Source organism: Pelophylax lessonae (genome assembly GCF_965119305.1).
Source record: "Pelophylax lessonae genome assembly, chromosome: 1".
Taxonomy (NCBI): Eukaryota; Metazoa; Chordata; class Amphibia; order Anura; family Ranidae; genus Pelophylax; species Pelophylax lessonae.
In genome coordinates this window covers 628,953,798-628,976,498 of record NC_138768.1, presented here as the reverse complement: position 1 = coordinate 628,976,498, position 22,701 = coordinate 628,953,798, and the positions used below count along the sequence as shown (strand labels likewise).

The 22,701-nt window shown below is 46.0% G+C and overlaps 1 protein-coding gene across 11 annotated transcripts in view; it reads right to left on the bottom strand.

Annotated features, from left to right (window-relative positions):
* Positions 1-22,701, bottom strand: part of BLTP1 (bridge-like lipid transfer protein family member 1) — a 754,177-nt gene that overhangs the window by 577,631 nt on the left and 153,845 nt on the right. For all 11 annotated transcript variants that reach the window (XM_082243836.1, XM_082243839.1, XM_082243842.1 and 8 more), the window contains exon 9: positions 7,571-7,650. In XM_082243836.1, the coding sequence (XP_082099962.1) occupies positions 7,571-7,650 (80 nt within the window). The remainder of the gene's footprint in view (positions 1-7,570; positions 7,651-22,701) is intronic.

Below are 22,701 nucleotides of genomic sequence, written 5' to 3'. Positions count from 1 at the left end.
GAAAGAAGACACAAAACCATCCCCATATAAGAGGGGCAGGTGCTGCGTCTGTCAATGGACTCGAGACAAGGATTTTACGGTAAGTTCTTACAAAAATCCAGTTTCCTCTATAGTCCATTGACAACGCAGCAGCTCTCATACTTCTTAGACCCTTGGGACGTCCCAAAGCAATGTAGGCATGAGAGGTGGGGAGAACACAACTAGATAGTAAACGTAAACTCCAAAGGCTAAACTTAGCCAACTAGGTAACAAGAAGCTCAACCAAAAACAACAGGAGTTTACCCATGAAAGAAAAACTCCCAAAGAGAAATAAACAATTCTCTTATGAAACAGCAGCCAGCAAAACCTTGCGGCCAAAGGAAGCATCCGAAGATGCCAACAAATCTACCTTGTAGAATTTTGTAAAAGTGTGCACAGACAACCAAGTCGCTGCTTTACAAACTTGCACTACTGAGGCCTGACGGGGAAAAGCCCAAGAGGCACTCAGCGCTCTAGTAGAATGCACCTTCACAGGGAAAGGAGGAACCTGACCCTTCAGCGAATAAGCTTGAACAACCGTCTGCCTGATCTATCTGGAAATGGTCGCAGCAGACGCAGCCAAACCTTTCCGAGGTCCTTCGGTAAGAACAAAGAGAGAGTCTGATTTTCTAAAAGACTCCGTTACCGCCACATAAACCCTTATCGCCCCGAACCACATCCAGAGAGTGCAAGGTAATTTCCTTGGGATGCTGAGGCTTAGGACATAGAGAAGGCAACACAATTTCTTCATTGAGATGAAAATCCGACATCACCTTAGGAAGAAAAGACGGATTAGGTCGGAGCACCACTTTATCTCTGTGGACCACCAAATAAGGCGAAGGACAGGACAGAGCTGCCAACTCAGACAATCTGCAGGCAGAAGTAATTGCCACCAGAAAGGCAACCTTCATGGATAAAGAAAGCTGAGAAATCTCCCTAATGTTCTCAAAAGGAGGCTTTTTGAAGAACGGACAAAACCAGGTTGAGATCCCACGGAGGCAACGGGGTTCTCCACGGGGGAGCCAGATGACGCACCCCCGAATAAAGGTGTGAATCTGAGCATTAGCAGCCAACGGACCTTGAGGTGGGAGGTGCCTCACATTTTTGTTTTCATTTAACGAAAACGGAATCTATTTTCCTCATAGTTTTCGTCAGTGGACGAAATTGTGGTGTACTTTTAGTTTCAAATTTGATACTGTAAAAATGCTGCTGACAAAAACTTTGACAAAAACTTTGACAAAAACATTTTCATTGACGAAATTAACACTGCAGTTCACAAACGGTCACTATCGAATTTAACTGAACTTGAGTAGTTCTTCAAAGAAGAGTAGGCAAATATTGCAAAGTCAAGATGTACAAACTTCCTAGAGACATATCCCAACAGACTGAAAGCTGTAATTAAAGAGGTTGTAAACCCACTTTTTTTACATTTACCTATAGGTGCTATAAATATCTCCTAAACATGCACCGTTTAGAAGCTATTTAAAATGCATGCAGCCGATGACATCATCGGCGCATGCGCTCTGAAGGAACGGCCACCCGTGCCGTTCCTTCAGAACCCTATGCCGTGACCGGCGGGTCCCGCGCGCGTGCGCGGGAGTGATGTTATCGCGCCTCCGGCCAATCAGATGGCCAGAGGAGGCGAACAAGGAAGCAGGGCGGCCAGACATGTCGGCCGCCCTTTTGCTGAGCGGGCGACACTGCGGGGCTTCATTTTTACGTAAGTATTTCATGATGAGCTAGTATGTGATGCATACTAGCTCATTATGCCTTTGTCTTTACAGGTTTTTTTTTTTTTTCTCGTTTTTTTTTCCTGCATTTACTTCCTCTTTAAAGAAAAAGGTGGTTCAACAAAATACTGACACAAGGGGGGCGGGGGGTGATCTTTTTTCAAACTCAGTGATTCTGTTTTTATTTTTTTTTATTTTTGCAGAGTAAAAACAGCTGGATAAAACCAAAAACCAAGTCTGTCTTTGTGTCAGGCTGCAAAGCAAAAAAATGGGATTATTTTAAACCGGGATGATTCTTTTCTATACCCACTGTATATATTGTGACAGTGAATGACCTATCACTGGGAATATAGGAAAATGTGACACAGGATTCACATTTTTGGGTAAATGTGACATTCCAGACTAGTGTTTGCAGGCAGAGAAAATTGTGTATTTGGCTTTCTCCGGAGTTGGTAGTTCTGGATTAAATATTTAATCCTTGGTCCAGGTTTTGCTAGATGCCTGAAACCTGGCATCAAGTTTGAGGATAGCTCAGAGCTTCTAGTTGGAGATCGCTCCTAATGTGGGAGACGGAAGGTCTCACCCCAGAATCAGAGGGCCCCAAGCCAGAAGACAAGAGACAGAGGGTACCATCAAGGGGTCAGAGGTGATCTGCCAGGAGGCAGCAGGTCCAGGTTCCAGGAGTCAGGTCAGCTCCTATCGGGGTGTCAGAAGAACCCCAATACATAGGCTGGAGGTTGGCTTTGCAGCAGGGTGCTACAACTTAATGCTAGAGAGCCAAGTATCCAGGAAAGCTGGACAACACAGTCAGAGAGACTGGTAAGAGGTGCAGTGTGGAACTGCAGTTGAAGCCTAGTGAGCGTTCGAAGTCAGGTGGCTGAGCATCTTCCAGTGTTTGCATTCTGCTGACGAAGATCCCCTACATGGGGAACTATGTTGGACTGTTATTTTGCTTTCTGCAAATTTTCAATAAAAGTGGGCTACCTATAAATATAGCTCCTGACTTCCCTGGATTGATTGTAGAAACACATCTACTAGGAGAGCCAACTACCCCATGCCAAAATATATATACATATATACTGTATATGCGGCACAGTGGTGTAGAGGTTAGCACTTTCATCTAGCAGCAAGAGGGTCGCTGGTTCGAATCCCAACCACGACACTACCTGCCTGGAGTTTGCATGTTCTCCCTGTGCCTGCGTGTGTTTCCTCCGGGTACTCTGGTTTCCTCCCACACTCCAAAGACATGCTGGTAGGTTAATTGGATCCTGTATAAAATTGGCCCTACTATGAATGTGAGTTAGGGACCTTAGATTGTACGCTCCTTGAAGGAAGGGACGGATGTGAATGTGTAATATATATGTAAATCGCTGCGTAAATTGGCAGCGCTATACAAGTACCTGAAATAATAATAATGATAATAAAAAAAAAATATATATATATATGTATAGCACTGCCCCCTAGGGAGGCGCTGAGAATTACCCTTCTTGGGATCCCCTGGGTTACCATTAGCAACTGATAGCAGATACACTGCATTAACAGTTCTTGGCTCAGACAATGAACAGTCCAGGGGATTTGGTTTTTTGTATTTTATTTTAGAACTTGGATGGGAGAAGGGAATGAGTGGGATACTTCAACTTGAAATATGCACAATCCTGAGGACAACTATCTGCAGTGTGTGCGGCAAGGCCGCTGCTTCACCTTGCCACTGAAGTGAAGATAAGAATATGAACTCTTGTTTAGATTGCTCTTCAGGGTCTAACTTGGCACTCCCTTTCTCATTTGCTGTGTGCGCTGACTCCCTGTCCGCTGACACTCTACCGGAGTGGTCCCCTTCCTGGACAGTCCCCTAGCAAGCTTCCCGGTACTCACAGACACTGTTTTTCCCTGGGTTGCTCTGCCTCCAACTCCCTTGTCAGCATTCACTGGATCGCCTGGTTCAGCACCACACTTATGGTCCACAAGGCCGACCACCTGTGACCACTTTCGTCGGCAACAGGAGGAGAGACAGCCGTCACCCTCCTTCTGGGACCTGGCTTCCCGCCCAAAAGACGCCCTGTCACATGTGCCCTTGGCTTATATAACATATCCCAGGATGCACTACTGCCTGTGCCAACCCTCTGGGACAGTCACAAAGCCTGTGTGTCACTGGTTGGGTTTCCTCCACTGTACAACAGGCTCCCCTATTGGACACAGTGGGGACACTCCCTCAGACCAAGTGAATCACACATGGACACATGTAACAGGCAGAACTACCGATCAGGCTCCCCTGATAAGCAGATGGAGCAAACTATAGTTTACCTACTAGCACCTACCTAGGAGGGTGCTATATATATATATATATATATATATATATTGTGACAGGAAGTCAGGTAAATCTGTGGATGTAGTCACAGACAGGAGATACATTTCCACCTGGTTTAGAAAATTCACCAATTACTATAGGGTGTCGGCTGCAAAGGTAGCCAGAACTGTCTAAGGACGGTGAACAGACTTCAGCTGTTCAGAATGAGGAAATTAAGGCCTCTATAATTTGTCCAAAGGAAGTCTATGGATTGCTGCCTCCTGACGCTGTGTGAGCTGGGGAGAGGAGGACAGTCAGATGTGTGCCTCCCGACGCTGTGTGAGCATGGGAGAAGACCTCCTGGAGCGATGTGCGCTGAGGAGGGTAAAAAGTGTGAAGATCTCCTGGAGCGATGTGCCCTGAGGAGGGTAAAAAGTGTGAAGACCTCCTGGAGCGATGTGCGCTGAGGAGGGTAAAAAGTGTGAAGACTACTCAAGGTGAGGTCTTGGACTATTTCTATGTGGAAAGAAATAAATGCACTGTTTGCTATGTGAAGAGACAAGCAAAGGAATGGTTGCTATGTGAAGAGACAAACAAAGGGACATGTTCAATGTGAAGAGGAAAAGGGACATGTTCAATGGACATTTGTTATGTGAAGAGAAAATAAATGGACTATTGGGTGTCTGCTGTAGGATCAGCAAAGTTTGCCCAACAGTAGGTTGGAGACAGACTCCGTAGGTAGGTTCCTGTATGTGAGAAGGTAGCCGCCCACAGTGGCAAGGATTTATATTGTGTTTTATTTTGATGTTTTGAGGCTTGCACTGGTGTGAAGTAAATTGCAAGAAGAATAAACCAAACTGTTGTTTGCAACCACTTCTCGGCTATCTCCCTGTGTAAACGTAACCCCCCCCCCCCCCAAGGGGTCATCCATACCCGCCACCGAGTAGATCCCCCACAATATATATATATATACATACACACACACAGCTGCAAGAAAAAGTATGTGAACCCTTTGGAATGATATGGATTTCTGCACAAATTGGTCATAAAATGTGATCTGATTATCATCTAAGTCACAACAATAGACAATCACAGTCTGCTTAAACTAATAACACACAAAGAATAAAATGTTGCCATGTTTTTATTGAACACACCATGTAAACATTCACAGTGCAGGTGGAAAAAGTATGTGAACCCTTGGATTTAATAACTGGTTGAACCTCCTTTGGCAGCAATAACTTAAACCAAACGTGTCATGTAGTTGCAGATCAGATGTGCACAACGGTCAGAAGTAATTCTTGACCATTCCTCCTTACAGAACTGTTTCAGTTCAGCAATATTATTGGGATGTCTGGTGTGAATCGCTTTCTTGAGGTCATGCCACAGCATCTCAATCGGGTTGAGGTCAGGACTCTGACTGGGCCACTTCAGAAGGTGTATTTTCTTCTGTTTAAGCCATTCTGTTGTTGATTTACTTCTATGCTTTGGGTCATTGTCCTGTTGCAACACCCATCTTCTGTTGAGCTTCAGCTGGTAGAAAGATGGCCTTAAGTTCTCCTGCAAAATGTCTTGATAAACTTGGGAATTCATTTTTCCTTTGATGATAGAAATCTGTCCAGGCCCTGACGCAGCAAAGCAGCCCCAAACCATGATGCCCCCACCACCATACTTCACAGTTGGGATGAGGTTTTGATGTTGGTGTGCTGTGCCTCTTTTTCGCCACACATAGTGTTGTGTGTTTCTTCCAAACAACTCAACTTTGGTTTCATCTGTCTACAGAATATTTTGCCAGTACTGCTGACTGCTGTGGAACATCCAGGTGCTCTTGTGCAAACTGTAAATGTACAGCAATGTTTTGTTTGGACAGCAGTGGCTTCCTCTGTGGTATCCTCCCATGAAATCCATTCTTGTTTAGTGTTTTACATATTGTAGATTCGCTAACAGGGATGTTAGCATTTGCCAGTGACTTTTGTAAGTCTTTAGCTGACACTCTAGGATTCTTCTTCACCTCATTGAGCAGTCTGCGCTGTGCTCTTGCAGTCATCTTTACAGGACGTCCACTCCTAGGGAGAGTAGCAGCAGTGCTGAACTTTCTCCATCTATAGACAATTTGTCTTACCGTGGACTGATGAACAGCAAGGCTTTTGGAGATACTTTTATAACCCTTTCCAGCTTTATGCAAGTCAACAATTCTTAATCGTAGGTCTTTTGAGAGCTCTTTTGTGCAAGGCATCATTCACATCAGGCAATGCTTCTTGTGAAAAGCAAACCCAGAACTGGTGTGTGTTTTTTTATAGGGCAGGGCAGCTGTAACCAACACCTCCAATCTCATCTCATTGATTGGACTCCAGTTGGCTGACGTCTCACTCCAATTAGCTCTTGGAGATGTCATTAGTCTAGGGGTTCACATACTTTTTCCACCTGCACGGTTCAATAAAAACATGGCAACGTTTCATTCTTTGTGTGTTATTAGTTTAAGCAGACTGTGATTGTCTATTGTTGTGACTTAGATGATGATCAGATCACATTTTATGGAGAGAGAGACAGAGAGACAGAGAGAGAGACAGAGACAGAGAGAGACAGAGAGACAGAGAGAGAGACAGAGAGAGAGAGATATCTGGGATATATCTTGGCCCTTTTTTAAATATTGGTACCATGTTGGCTTTTTTGCAATCAGCTGGCTCCATACCCGTCTGTAGACTATCTATAAAGATCAAGAATAACGGTCTGGCTTCCTTCCAGAGCTGCTCTGAAAGGAAATGCAGGAGGCACCAGAGAGATAGTCAGCAGTATATAGCAGTCTGAATGTGAATTTTATTAGTGTCTGGTTAAAGCTTGTAAGAAGAGTTTTTTTTTCATTCTGATCTGACTGTCCTATAAGGCTGCAGGACCCTTGACCCTCTGACTGGATAGTAATGATTTGCCCTGTGCTGATCACATGCACTCTTCCAAAACAAAGAGAAAAAAAAAAACTCTCTAGCAATACACACCAAACTGAGCATGTGCAGCTTGTCCCCTGCCCTCTGTTCTATCAGAAGGTGATTCGGGGACTGTGAAAGAAGAAAAGGAACAGAAAAGACAGGATCAAACAGCCTATTTACACAATGCAGAGGATTTAGCCTTTAGGTTCCACAGTGAGTACAACAAGCATGCTTAACTGCATATAGAGACTGATTTTACTGTTGTGGATTCAGTAACACTTTAATGTAAAATATCACCAATAATAATAGTTGCTGGAAAAAATACAATATCATACCATCTGAAATTAATGTACGAAAAACACAACATTAAAGCAATCCATAACCAAAAAAAGATATAGCAGACAGCAAACTTGTCAAGACCGCATAGGTTAAGTAGAACAAACTGCAAATAGAGCACAAGGGTCACAACTGTCAAGAAGATGCTCATCACTGACATCAGTGGAACGTATCAGGCAAGATAGAGAAACTGGAACATTACATACAACCTTGAAATGAATTAACTGTGGAGCCAATTACTTGTATCAGCTAGCTATTTCTATCCTCTAGCTTCAGATTACCTGGCTCATCCATGTAGTAGTAGATGTCAACATCATTAGACTGCATGACCACAAATCCTTCTCCCATGAGTCTTGGAGGCCTTAGAATAGAAAACAACAAATTGAACATCATATATTTTCCAGGGATATTGAAAAGAATATTTGCACCATATAAAGTAACTATAAGACTGTAAAATAGAAGCAGGTTTAGGCCAAGGAGAATACCATCTCTAGCTAGTTGCATTCACATTAAGACTAAAGATAAATATAACAAATGGGTATCCTTCCATTTTCCTGTGTTGTCCATAATTTTAAATAAGCAGCACTGACAGATTCAATGTGGAAATAAACTATAGAAGGCCCTTCCAAGACAAAAAGCAATGCTTTTGCTCTCTTCTCTAATGCTTCATCCGGGAGTCTTGGTTTTGCTGTGATCATTTACTAAATGAAGAGGTATGGAAAACAAAGATTCAAATTCGGTAGTCTAGAACCCAAATGAGATACAGTATCTCACAAAAGTGAGTACACCCCTCACATTTTTGTAAATATTTTATTATATCTCTTCATGTGACAACACTGAAGAAATTACACTTTGCTACAATTTAAAGTAGTGAGTGAACAGCTTGTATAACAGTATAATTTTGCTGTCCCCTCAAAATAACTAAACACATAGCTATTAAAGTCAACATGGCTCCTCATGGCAAAGAACTCTGGGGATCTGAAAAAAAGAAAAAAAAAGAATTGTTGCTCAACATAAAGATGGTCTAGGCTATAAGATGATTGCCAAGACCCTGAAACTAAGCTGCAGAATGGTGGCCAAGACCATACAGCAGTTTAACAGGACAGCTTCCGACTAAAGGAGTTGAGTGCACATTCTCAGCGTCATATCCAGAGGTTATCTATGAGTACTGCCAGCATTGCTGCAGAGGTTGAAGGGTGGGGGGTTCAACCTGTCAGTGCTCAGACCATACGCCACACACTGTATCAAATTGGTCTGAATGGCTGTCGTCCCAGAAGGAAGCCTCTTCTAAAGATGATACACAGGAAAGCCCACAAACAGTTTGCTGAAGATAAGCAGACTAAGGACATGGATTACCGGAACCATGTCCTGTTGTCTGATGCGACCAAGATATTATTTGTTTCAGATGGTGTCAAGTGTGTGTGGCGGAAACCAGGTGAGGAGTACAAAGACAACTGTGTCTTGCCTACAGTCAAGCATGATGGTGGGAATGTCATGGTCTGGGGATGCATGAGTGCTGCCAGCACTGGAGAACTATAGTTCATTGAGGGAACCATGAATGCCAACATTCACTGTGACATACTGAAGCACAGCATGATCCCCTCCTTTCGGAGACTGGGCCGCAGGGCAGTAATTCAACATGATAACGACCCCAAACACACCTCCAGGACGACCACTGCCTTGCTAAAGAAGCTGAGGGTAAAGGTGATGGACTGGCCAAGCATGTCTCCAGACCTAAACCCTATTGAGCATCTGTGGGGCATCCTCAAACGGAAGGTGGAATAGCGCAAGGTCTCTAACATCCTTTAGTTCCATGATGTCGTCATGGAGCAGTGGAAAAGGACCCCAGTAGCAACCTGTGAAGCTCTGGTGAACTCCATGCCCAAGAGGGTTAAGGCAGTGCTGGAAAATAATGGTGGCCACACAAAATATTGACACTTTGGGCCCAATCTGGACATTTTCACTTAGGGGTGTACTAACTTTTGTTGCCAGCGTATGGCTGTGTGTTGAGTTATTTTTTTATGGGACAGAAATTTACACTGTTATACAAGCTGTACACTCACTACTTTACATTGTAGAAAAGTGTCAGTTCTTCAGTATTGTCACATGAAAAGATATAACAAAATATTTACAAAAAATGTGAGGGGTGTACCCACTTTTGTGAGATACTGTATATGTGTCTCATTATGAAGCCCTGAAAATACCAATTTCCCTTCATTCCCTGACAAAAATGCACAAGCTGGTTGTAGTGTGACCTGGCTAATTTCAGCTAGGTTGGTTGTCAGTCCTGTCAGTACACACTGACTACTGCAGACAATCCCAGCCAGCTGTTTTTGCAGAAAATATAATTTTTGTAAGAACGTGCCATGAAATTCTTTTCTCCGAGTCCTCTGACAGACGCAGCCTCTTCCAAGTTTAATCACTATTGGGTAATGGCACCCTCTGCAGGAGCAGGCTAGGTAGTGAAACTTCATTAAAAAGCTTTAACTAGACACACCTTAGGGGCTGTCCCTCTCAACATTACCCTCAGACACCTAAAGCTTACTAATTAGTTTCGTAGCAAGCAGTACAGGAAGACAAACCACCCCAAAATAGAGGGGCGGGGGCTGCGTCTGTCAGAGGACTCAGAGAAAATAATTTTACGGTAAGTTCTTACAAAAATTCTATTTTCTCTTACGTCCTCTGACAGACGCAGCCTCTTCGAAGTTTCATCACTATTGGGATGTCCCAAAGCAGTGCAGGTGTGAGGGGTGGGAAAAGACGCAACCAACAGAACGGTAACGTGCCAACAAGTCTAGAACAAAGTGTGGCCAACAGGGCATCAAAAGCTCAACCAACAGGAGCTACCCCCAGAACAACAAATTCACCCCAAGAAAACAGGTCTCTTCAACAAATCGCAGCGCTGAAAACTTGATGGCCAAAAGAAGCATCCGAGGATGCCATCACGTCAATCTTGTAGAATTAGGTAAAAGCGTGCACAGACGACCAGGTCGCCGCTTTACACACCTGAGCTACAGAAGCCTGATGGCGAAAAGCCCTAGAGGCACTCACGGCTAGTGTAGAATGTGCCCTCACAGGGAAAGGGGAAACCTGACCCTTGAGTGAATAGGCCTTAAAAATAGTTATGAAATATTTAGAAATGGTTGCAGCGAACGCAGCCAAACCCTTCCGAGGTCCCTCAGGAAGGACAAACAGGGAATCAGACTTTCTAAAGGATTCCATGCCCGACAGGTAGACCCTGATCGCCCAAACCACATCCAACAAATGCAAGGCAAATTCCTTGGGATGCTTAGGCTTCGCACAAAGCGAAGGCAAAACAATATCTTCATTGAGGTGGAAGGCAGACACCATCTTAGGGAGAAAAACTTGTTGGGTCACAAAACGACCTTTTCCCTATGAACGACCAGGTAAGGCGACCGGCAGGACAGAGCTGCCATTTCAGACACTCTGCGAGCAGAAGTGATAGCCACCAGAAAAGTGTAATGTTCTGGTACCTTTGGTACCCTAATTCCACTTTCCTTAGTGTATGCACCCCACCATTCTCTTTTGGTAAGGTGCGCATACACCTTTAAGACCGATGCTGTCATCATTGAGCGCCGCAGGAGCGGCTATTTCAACCGCCGGCGGTCTCACTAACATTGTTCGTTCAACGCCGCATAACCTGCCTTGAAGCTCACATGCTTGCAAGCATACCTCGCTGTCGGAACCTCGCTGCTGATCCCTGTATCCCGCTACCGGATCACCCGCTCATACCGAACCTCTCTACTACTGCTTGCTACTAGTGATAAGTACCCCGCAGGGGAATCCTCCATAAACCTTCATACTAAAGCTTACACTATCTAGCTCTGCATACTAAGGACTGTTACTATCATCTGCACTATCTAGATTGCTAGCTCTTGAGCCTACTAACATCTATCCTTGCACTGGGTTAGTCTCTCCTGTATGTCATCTGCTATCCTATCATCTACTACCATACATGATTGCTAACCTATCTGCATCCTTCCTGTTACCATCTCATTCTCAAGAACATTCCTCTCAAGTGTCTGTCAACTATTGTCTCTACTTAAACCTGTCTCTTCAGCCTATCACCACTATACTACTATATACATAGATCACTCCAGGAACATCTTATTGAGTGTGTATATTTGTATGCTGAATCAGAGACTATCCACAGTGATGAGTCTTGGGAGTTGGGATTGGTATCTCAGCGTTTCTCTACATGACTACTGAGTGGAGTTTTTCTGCAGCTGCAAATCCACATTGTTCAGAAAACGCAGGAGTGTTACAAAAAGCAACTTTCTGGGACAACACAGGCAGAGGTATGTCTCTGATGTTTTCAAAGGGAGGTCTTCGCAAAACGGACAAAACCATATTCAAATCCCACGGAGGCAAAGGAGCCCTCCGTGGAGGAGCCAGATGATGCACCCCTTCAATAAAGGTGCAAATCAGGGAATAAGTCGCCAAGGGAAGCTGGAAGTAAATGGCCAAGGCCGACACCTGACCTTTAAATCGTGCCCAATGCCAAACGCTGTTCCACACATTTCTGCAAGAAAGCTAGAACCCTCGCCACCAAAAAGGAGCGAGGATGCAACCCTTGTGATTGACACCAGGCAATGTACGCCTTCCAGGTACGATGACAAATCTTCCTGGAGGTAGCCTTCCAAGCTCTCAGTAAGGTAGGAATAACAGCACCAGAGAGACCTCTGTCTCTCAACACCTGGCCTTCACCCACCATGCTGTTAGAGCCAGAGACCGTAAAGCAGGGTGGAAGATCGGCCCTTGAGACAGCAGATCTTCCCGCAGAGGTAGCCGCCAGGGAGGCTCGACGACCATCTTGACGCGGTCTGCGTACCAAGACTGACGAGGCCAGTCTGGGGCCACCAGAATCACTTGTACCTGTTCCAGCGCTAACCTGCGGAGGAACCCAGAGAACAGTTGAATAGGGCGAAAGACATAAATCAGCTGATACCGGTGCCAAGGCACCATCAACGCGTCCGTGGCATCTGCCAGAGGATCTCGAGCCCTGGCTACAAACCTTTCCACCTTTTTGTTGAGACGAGACGTGAACAGATCCATGGTCCGGAGTCCCCACCAGACACACAGGAGCCGAAACACCTCCGGAAGCAGGGACCATTCCCCCTGATCCAAGGACTGACGACTCAGATAGTGCGCCTGCCAGTTCTCCACTCCAGAAATGTGAACAGCAGAGATAGCTGTAACGTGCGCCTCGGCCCAAAGACAGAATCTCGGCCACTTCCTTGGCTGCCTGGGCACTTCTGGTGCCCCCTTGGTGATTGATGTAAGCCCCCACCATGGCATTGTCAGTTTGAACCTGAACCGGGCGACCATGCAACAGAGTCGCCCAATGGAGCAGACAAAGCTTTATTGCCATGAGCTCAAGGACATTTATCGGCAAGGAGGATTCCTCAGACGACCACTTTACTTGGGCACAGAGTCTAGTACTCCACCCCGGCCCATCAGGCTGGCATCCGTGGTGATCACCGTCCACAACAGGGGCAGAAAGGATTCGCCCTGGTTCAGAGTGGGTGACAGAAGCCACCATGAAAGCTCCGTCCTCGTGAGACGGCTCAAACACACCATCCTGTCCAAGGACTGGGGATCCCTGTTCCATTTGACAAGAATCTCTGCTTTCAGAGTCCTTGTGTGAAACTGGGCAAACGGGATCGCCTCCAAAGCCGAAACCATCAGCCCCAGGGACCTCATGTAGGTCCGCAGGTAGGGGAGATAGTTGTCCCTGAGGGAACTGATCTCACCCTGCAAAGTCCAAAGTTTTTCCTCCGGGAGACAAACCTTTGCTTGAGTAGAGTCCTGGACCATTTCCAGAGATTGCAGACGTACTGACAGAGTCAGTGCCGACTTCTGGAAGTTGATGGTCCACCCGAATTCCTGGAGCGTCTGAACCATGACCGTCAGAACGCCCGACAGGGTGACACACGAGCTCGCCCTCAACAAGAGATCATCCAGATAACCAAGGACCGCAATCCCCTTCTTGCGCAGCAGAGCCAGCACCGGGGCCAAAACCTTGGTAAAGACCCTGGGAGCCGAAGCTAGACCAAAGGGTAATGCCACAAATTGAATATGCTCCTCTGCCACTGCGAAGCGGAGATACCGGTGATGACCTTCGTAGACAGGGATGTGAAGATACGCCTCCTTTAAAATCGATGGAGGCCAGAAAATCCCCTCGACTTAAAGACACCACCACCGACCGGATGGATTCCATCCGGAACTTCTGCACCCGCACAAAGCTGTTCAGTGACTTGAGGTCCAGAATCGGACAAACCTTGCCTTCCTTCCTGGACACTATGAACAGGTTTGAATAAAACCCACATAATCTCTCCCGCTGTGGAACCAGGACAATAACGCCATGAGCAAGAAGATCTTGCACCGCCCCCTTGAGAGCCATCAGGCGATCGGGAGACAGACGGAGATTTGGTGGAAAGAACCTGTCTGCGGGGCGAGATCGAAATTCCATCTTGTACCCTGAACGAATCAGTTTGTGAACCCATTTGTCCTGAATTAGGGACAACCAGGGCTCCTGAAAGTAACGCAGACATCTCCCCACCCTTGAAACGGGTGAGGGCGTGCCTTCATGTGGAAGAAGACTGAGCCGCAGCACTGGACTGACCGGCTTTGGGCTTACCAGACCACGGCTTCTTGTGACCGCCAGGGGCCTTGAAGGATTTTCCGTTCTCCTGCGCCCCTGAGGCACGAAAGGGCCCCGGATGAGCCTTGAAGGAAGGACCTTGCCGCGTGCGGGGCGATTTACCCTTCGTGGATTGGGGCAGGAGGGTACTCTTAGCAAAACCAAAAAAATATGTAACCGCGCTCGTGTGATAAAAAAAAATACATCTTGATAACGTAATTTCTGAAGACACGTACGTCGGGTCGCGGCGTATTGACTTCATCCATGCGTTCCAGGAAGTAAGGACAGGCGGAGGAGCCGACCGGCCGGCGGCTCGTTTTGTTTATCTGCTCTTTACTCTGCGTTATATGTGAGTGCATTCCATTATATTATTTAATAAAGTCATACGGTTTTACGCTATGGAGCAATTCTATTTTCTTTCTATGGTGGCGATACATGGGTGTCATTGAGGGCCGGCTCCTGAGTGTCCCCTAAGGTGTATTTGGCAACATTAGTTCCTGTGCAGCATCTGTATCTGTGGCCCAAGAGGAGATCTTTTTATGGCTGTCTCTTTGGTGGTCATCCGCTTTGGAGATTACAGGCTTAATTGTACCATTCATCTGGTAAGGAGGATAACTCATTGGTGGAGTACACAGTACGGTGTGGTGTTATACCTTTCAGCATCCTTTTTCTTCACGGATTTGGGACTTATTGGACTTCACTTACACAGCAATATATATTATGTATTATATATTTATGCACATATTTATTTGATTTAAGCATATTCATCATTTATTGTCACATTTATATTTTTTTATCACTCAGCTCAGCTTGTTTTTGTTTATTAGGAGGGTACTCTTACCCCCTGTGAGACCCTTGACAATCTCATGCAAGGAGTCCCCAAAAAGACATTCCCCCAAATAGGGGATATCAGACATGGTCTTTTTAGAGGCATGGTCTGCTGACCAGCTCTTCAGCCTCACCATGCGGCGGAGTGCAACCGCCACCGCAGACAATCTTGCGACCAGGGGAGCCTCATCCAGGGCCATGTCACACAGATGCACCATGGTCTGGGCCATTTGGTCCATGAGCTCAATGAGATTCGGAGGAACCGACTCAGCCACAAAGTTGCGCCTAAGCACCTTAATTAATTCCGTAAATGTCTGAGAGACCAGCACGGAAGAGAACACCGGCTTGAGGAGTGAGCCAGCCACCAAGTACATGTGGTGGGAAAGTGACTCCACGCGCCTATCCATCAGGTCTTTAAACACAGGGAGTCCTCCACGGGAACCACCGTGGACTTGTTCAATTCGAGTGGGGGTGCCGTCAGCCAGGAAGGATGCTAGCAACTTACGGGCGTTCCAGAGTTGAGACATCCCGGCGAAGAAAACTTTGCAGGCTCGTCCCCATCCCAAAAGGGGCACTGTCGTTGCGAGGCCAGGGCGCGCCAGTGACCTGCGAAGCTCAGTGACAGGCCGGGACTCCATAAGGATCTATTATCCAGTGCGAGGCCCAGCTCTGCTGTCCTTTGTAGTCCTCCAGGCCCCCTGGAGGTGCGCCTAAGTGTAGAAAGTTTTTTATTAACATTTAAAACTGCCTAGCTTGCTCCTGCAGAGGGCGCCATTACCCACTAGTGAAGGCTAACTGAACGGGTGGCGACTGTCAGAGGACGCAAGAGAAAAAGGAACACTGGCCCTTTAAATTGGCGATTGCGGTCCGCACCGCGATCCCGCGCTGCTGCTGGAGTACCCCTTTATATTGCTAGATAACTGAGAAAGCAATGTGTCTACGGAGAAATGCCCAAAAAGCAATAAAACCCCTTAAAGTGCCAGAGAGAGAGAAAACAAACCACTCTCCACGCTTCCACTACAGCAACTGAAAGATGGCTGAAGGAAGTGACCGAAATCACTAGAGACTGAACAGCCCCCTGAGCTACACAAACATGGATGCCAATAGAAAGTATATGGGAAAACACAGGGAAAATGGCCTCACAGAGACCGTCAGCTCTGACATCCCCAGGAGTGGGCCCACATCACCCCCCCCCCCCGCAGAGGACTGTCCCAGGGACACGGGGGGTAGCATCACTCACCATACCATGGACTGCGGGCTCCGCTCCGATACAGCTCGTCTCCCACCCTGAGTGGGGGTGCTGTCAGCCAAGAGGGGACACTGCAACACAGGGCGTTCTAGGGTTGATGCGTCCTAGCGAAGAAAAAATCCCGCAGGCTCGTCCCCATCCATCGGGGCACCGTCGTGGCGAGGTCTGGGCGGAACACAACCTGCGCACGCTCGTAGGCCAGGCTAGGGTACCATAAGGATCTAGATTATCCAGTGCAAAGCCCAGCCCGGCTGTCGCTTGTAGTTCACCAGGAGGATCCCCCTGACTAGCTAGCGTTCGTGAGTGAGAAAATAAAAGAAAACATTTTTCAAAGAAAAAATAAAAACTGAGACCGGAGTCCCAGCAGGGTATCCTAGGTCCTACTCCTGAGCTAGGCAGCAAGAAAACTGATTAGTAAGCTCTAAGTGTCTGAGGGTAATGTCGAGAGGGACAGCCCCTAAGGTGTTTCTAGTTAAAGCTTTTTAATGAAGTTTAATTACCTAACTTGCTCCTGCAGAGGGCGCCATTACCCAATAGTGATGAAACTTGGAAGAGGCTGTGTCTGTCAGACAGCGTAAGAGAAAATAGGAATTGGCTATGAGAGATATTTCCAGAGATTCAAACTATTCCGGATGCTGACAGTATCTGGTTGCTGACCCTCCCTTCTGCATTTGCAAAAACATGTCCACTGAGATGATACCAGAGCTCATGTTATACCTGGAAAGTAACAGTATGTTTAAAGCCCGACTGTAGCATCCATAAAAAAAACTCATAAATGCAGGGTGCTGAAAATGCTCACTCTGCAAAACTTACTTTTTTGGAGTTCAAATCATTCCCAGCTGTAGTACAAAAGTCTATAGACAACCATGGGGTTAGATTTAAGACCACTGCTCTCTGTGTGGAAGTAGTGGACTCTCTTCAATGGTCCAACATGTCTCCTTACTGGGTCAGGGCTAGGCAACCAGAAGACAGCATAAACTATGTTGAATGGTGCACTGTAGCTCTGACTCAATTGGAGGCATGCCAGACCACTGTAGAGAGACTGCTGCTTCCAGGAAGAAAGCAGCTGTCTGTTTTGCAGCCTCCTGCCTGGCAATGGAGTTTTGCACTGCAGCTGGCAATGGTTTGCTAGCCCCACAAAAGAGTACAACTTTGCAAGATGAGTATTTTCAGCACTTTGAATTAAACTATATATTTTGTGGAAGCTACAGATGAGCTTTAAAAAAAAAAAAAAAGAAAAAACCTTATAAAAGTTTGATGATGCCCACAATTCCAACTGCCCTCTGATATAAAGTGCCAGATAAGCCACTAGTAATAGGATATTGAGACTTAAGATGAAATATTTGATGTAATCTTATAAGAAAAATGTTTGTGATTGTTTTCACGATCACGCAGCTCTGATTAAATTCACACTGAAAGGAATTTTCCGAGTTATCTCACCTCCTGGGTCCTGAAAAGACCTAGTTTGAAAACATTTCCTCTACTTTCAAATGCCCTTAATTTTTTAGCATTATTTATCATGCTTGTTTGGCCTTTTCCAGAGTACTTCAGTGCTGAGGGAAAACAGTCTTTTACAACATTAAACAGACCCAAATGATAATGGCTTACATTCCAGGCAAAAAATTACTTTATAACCTATATTTTTAATAATTTTGTGTGCACAAAAAAACTTTTTTACACAGACACACCACTCTCATTGATACCACTCAAATTATAAAAGACAGAATTGCTGATAACAGAAGCAGCATAGGAAATCATATTATGTAAAGGCATGTCTGTCTCAAGAGTGCAAGACTTTATTTAATGTACTATGCACAAAGATCAGAGAGTCATTCCTCAATTTTTGCACATACCTATAAAAGCAAGTTTTTAAAAGATCACAAAAAGTATAGGCTGAAAAATTCTACAAAGATATTTCTTTCTAGTCTAGTAAACATCCCATAAAAATCTTAACAGTTTATAGTATGTAATACTTCTTATCAGTGCCATGTCTACCTGTACTTACTGCAGTTTGGGGTTTATTATCTCATACCTCTTGCCCTTTGAGGACTTCAATAAATACTTTACAAATTTACATGATCATTATGAACAATCAGTTGGAATTTATTTTGAACACTGTAGTAATTGTAAACAGGAAAGGCCTCAAGGAAAGCTAACATTTGCACAAGAAACAAAAAATGCAAACACAGCAACAGGTGTAGAGGGCATAGACAGGTGCACCAGGCTTGCAGTCAGATTATTCTATAATAATTTACTGCACACTTATTAGAAACCTAGTGGGGCATGTTTTATCAAAAAACATAAGTATACCACTAGAAAAATAAGAAGGGAATTCACGCAGGCCTATACAAAAACATGTAGTCAACTACAGAGGTGCTGATCTCAAAGTATGACCTAGTATTTTTGTCACAATTTCCGTATTCAAGGCAGGTTACTTGCAAAGAGAACCTATGATGATGGAAATATGAGAGGTTATTGTGCAGGCTCCAGGCCTCGTGGTGATGTTCACTGTCTAATGCAGTGTTTCTCAACTTCGATCCTCAGGGCACACTATCAGGCCAGGTTTGCAAGAAAACTGAAATACATCACTGGTGATATCATTTGCTGCTCAGTGATTGCAGTATTCTGCAATCAGTATTAAACCCATTTAACGGTTTCAAAAAATAGTTCCAGAATGCCAGGGTTGCAAACTGTCACATCTGCTTGTATCCTTAACCAAACTGTCAAACCATCAAATGGCTAGTGTCATAACTGATTACATGTGCAGCACCATGGCAGTTTCAGATCAAACAAAAGCAGCTTCCTTGGCTGTTAAGGATAGCGGGGTTTAATTCCATTAAGGCTGCCAGAAGATCAGCCTCTAAAAATTCAGCAGTGCCTAAAAAATAGAGAACTTCGCATGTGCAGAGCATGTTGAGACAGTGTATTACTGGATTGTAAACCATACTGTACAGACACGTATTTTTAATGTTTTACATACATATACCTGCAAAAGGGTTCAAGCCTGAAGTGATCTAGCAAGACCTATTTTTATGATTAACGTTCCGCTTTCAGTACAGCGTAGGATAAATTGAAGAACTAACCAACAGAGATCCCTTGAACTTGTGAAACTGACTGGTTTGATGAACTAGGAGTACAGGACCAATGAGAAGAATCCCACCAGGATGAAAAAATAATTAAGAGCTAATTCCCACCCTGGCTTGGTTTGAAAACAGCAGGATTAGGCCGTCCAAAGGATCAGGTTTGGGCATTGGCCAAATTTTAGATTTTCCAAAAGAAGAATTGGAAAGCACTGAGGGAAAAACATGAAAAGGGAGGACTTTGTGAAAAGGAATTCCCCTATAATCCCACAAGCACTTAAATAAGTAAATGGACAAAAATTGTTATACCCAAAGAGTGTAGACAATATGATTCATGGCTTAGCAGGAAGTGCAGGAAAAACAAAAATCTAGGTCATGGACTCTTTTCAGAGGTTATGTCCTAGGAATTCCACAATAGGGAATCCAGGAATAAAGGGCACCAGGCTAGACATGTAATTCGATGTTGCGGGTAAGATGTACAATTACTGGAGTACACTGGAGAGTCAGACAATCACAAGAGAGTATAGTGTGAACTGATTCTTGTTGATCCAATAAGTCACAAGATCTATCCAGAGAAGGATAGATCTTGAAGCAAGTCAAGCATCACAATTAGCGCAAGATGACCGAAGATAACGGAAAAGAACTTCACTGCAAAGAGGAGTGTCGGATTGAATGGGATACCACTCTCAAATTGAGATCCCAGCATGTGTCATGTATCTGGATGTCCTTGAACCGGGAGGTTCCCAGTTTCTCAGCCTGCAGCCTTGCCTGCTGTGCCACAGGGAAGCTCTGGAGTCTTTGCTGTGATTTTCCAGCCTGATGCTTTGCCTTGGACTCACAAGCCCCACCTGCTGCCAGCTGCAAACAATGTACAATTTAACCAGCCCATAAATAGCAGCACTTCCTCTTACTGAGTGCCTGTTTGTTTGGATTATCTCCCTGGGTGTGCTGTATGCTCTTTGACTGATTATCGTGTATGAACTTTTGCCTGAATTCCTGACTCCTCTTCAGCCTGTCGATTTCGTACTTCACCACCAGCCTGTGTATGACCTCTGCCTGCCTGACCATTCTTTGGATTTCGTTTGTATACCAATCTGCCCGATCTGTTGCCGGCCCGATCTCTCTGACTACGTTTTTGCCTGAATCCTCAGCAGTGGCGTAGCGTGGGGGGTGCAGGGGGGGCCGGCCGCACCGGGCGCAACATCTGGGGGGGGCGCATCCTCAGTGTCACTCTGTCTGTGACTCTGACACAGGGCTCGAGTCCTGCAGGAACACATGGGAATGACGTTCCTCCTCTTTTTCCGCAGCAGGAACGCCGTTCCCATTAGCAGCCGCGTCCTGCAGGCAGAGCCAGCGCCCGGAGAAGCCAGAGAAGTTAGGTTTCCTCGTAGCTTTTGTGGGATGTTTGATGTCCCACACGCTAATCTCTGCTCTGTAGTCTGTACGGCACCCAGCATCTGCCTCCCCCAGCTGCCTTTTACACTGTAGCAGACTGAACCCGCCCCCTCCTCCCTCGGACAGTACAGACAGGAAGAGCTTGGGAGGAGGAGATCGCTGTGCATGTTCCGTGCGGATCTCAGGTCTGTGATTATTACAGAGCAGACACACACACACTATACACGACACTTGCGGGGGGGTCAGTGGGATTTGCATTGGAAGATAAAACTCAAGGAAGGAGAGTGAGGGAGACAAGCTAAAAATGAATACTTGCAGGGAATGAGGGGGGGGGGGGGGGTTCTAAGTTCTAACAGGATACTGTATGTCCTTGAGGGGATTTGGAAGAAGGGATGACTTGTGCTGGGGGAGGGGGGGTTGTATATGAAATCAGTCCACCCCCATCCCCCCCACCCCCGGAACAAGTCATCTCTACTTCCAAAGCCCCCCTAGGACATACAGTATCCTGTTGTTAACCCCCCCCCAAAATCAATGAGATGCTGGCTGCTAAACAGCTGATAGAGATGTAGGGCAATCCCCCAGGTGCCCACATTAGTACCCCCCTGCCAGGCAAGTCCAAGTCAGTGGAGCCAGGTAGGGGGCACTGATATAAAGGTTTCCCCATATATCAGGACCCACCCCTTCCTTAGTGCATTCACTCTGCTGAAGGTGGTCTCTGGTGACCAGAGTCCTCCCTACATCAGAGTTATTGGCATTCCCCTTTACATTAGTCTGCAGGAGTCCCCTTATAGTGCAAAAGGGAACTCTGTGGACGCTGATGTTAAGGGGAGCTCTGATGTAAAGGGCAATGCTGCAGACCCTAATGTAAGTGTGAACTCTGATGCAAAGGTGAACGCTGTGGACTCTGATATAAGGTGGTCTCTGGTCACCAGAGCCCCTCCCTTATATCAGAGTTCTCCTTTAGAGCATGATCTGCAGAATTCCCCTTTATGCCAGAGTTCCCTTGCACTGTAAGGGGGAATTCTGCAGACTCCGATGCAAGGAGGGACTCCGTGCTGGCGGGGTTATATTAATCTGACCTTCATGTAAATGGAGAAATATGGCTTTTGACTTTAACACATTGCTTATAGCACTTTCTACATGTTTATAGTTTAAATATTGATATTTGTACTGTTTAGCACAGAATACTGGCATTTTAGGTACTTTTTTGCAATGTCACTTGGGGGGGGGGGGGGGTCTTGGGTGAGTTACCACACTTTTTTTCCCAGGACTTGACCCCTGCTCTGACATACACAGTTCACACACTGTCTGCGGCTGCCTCCATCTGTAGGCTGGGAGATGGCCAGCGCGGCCGCCCTATGGCTGAAAATGGCGGGTCGGGGCTGGACTGTGCCTCATCTGTGCATTGGTGTAGGGTGAGGTAGCGTTGAAAGCCAAGCCCCGCCTATGCCGCCCCTCTTCACTGCTCTGTCAGTTTAGCAGCTATTGAGTCAGCAGCCTGGCTGCCTGGTCCGAGACCCGCTTCCTGATTGGCCGAAAGGCGAACGCATGTCATTGAAAGGGGGCACGCTGGTCTCTCTGCATTAAAAAGGGGCACGCTGGTCATTCTGCATTGAAAGGGGGCACGCTGGTCATTCTGCATTGAAAGGGGGCACGCTGTTCATTCTGCATTGAAAGGGGGCACGCTGGTCATTCTGCATTGAAAGGGGGCACACTGGTCTCTCTGCATTGAAAAGGGGCACGCTGGTCCTTCTGCATTGAAAGGGGGAATGCTGGTCATTCTTCATTTAAAGGGGGCACGCTGGTCATTCTGCATTGCAAGGGGGCACGCTGGTCATTCTGCATTGAAAGGGGGCGCGCTGGTCATTCTGCATTGAAAGGGGGCACGCTGGTCATTCTGCATTGAAAGGGGGCACGCTGGTCATTCTGCACTGAAAGGTGGCACGCTGGTCTCTCTACATTGAATGGGGGCACGCTGGTCATTCTGCATTGAAAGGGGGCACGCTGGTCATTCTGCACTGAAAGGTGGCACGTTGGTCTCTCTACATTGAATGGGGGCACGCTGGTCATTCTGCATTGAAAGGGGGTACGCTGGTCTCTCTGCATTGAAAGGGGGCACGCTGGTCATTCAAACTTGTATTTAGATGCATTTTACTTTAATTACATCAGTATTTTCATAACAAACAATACATGTGC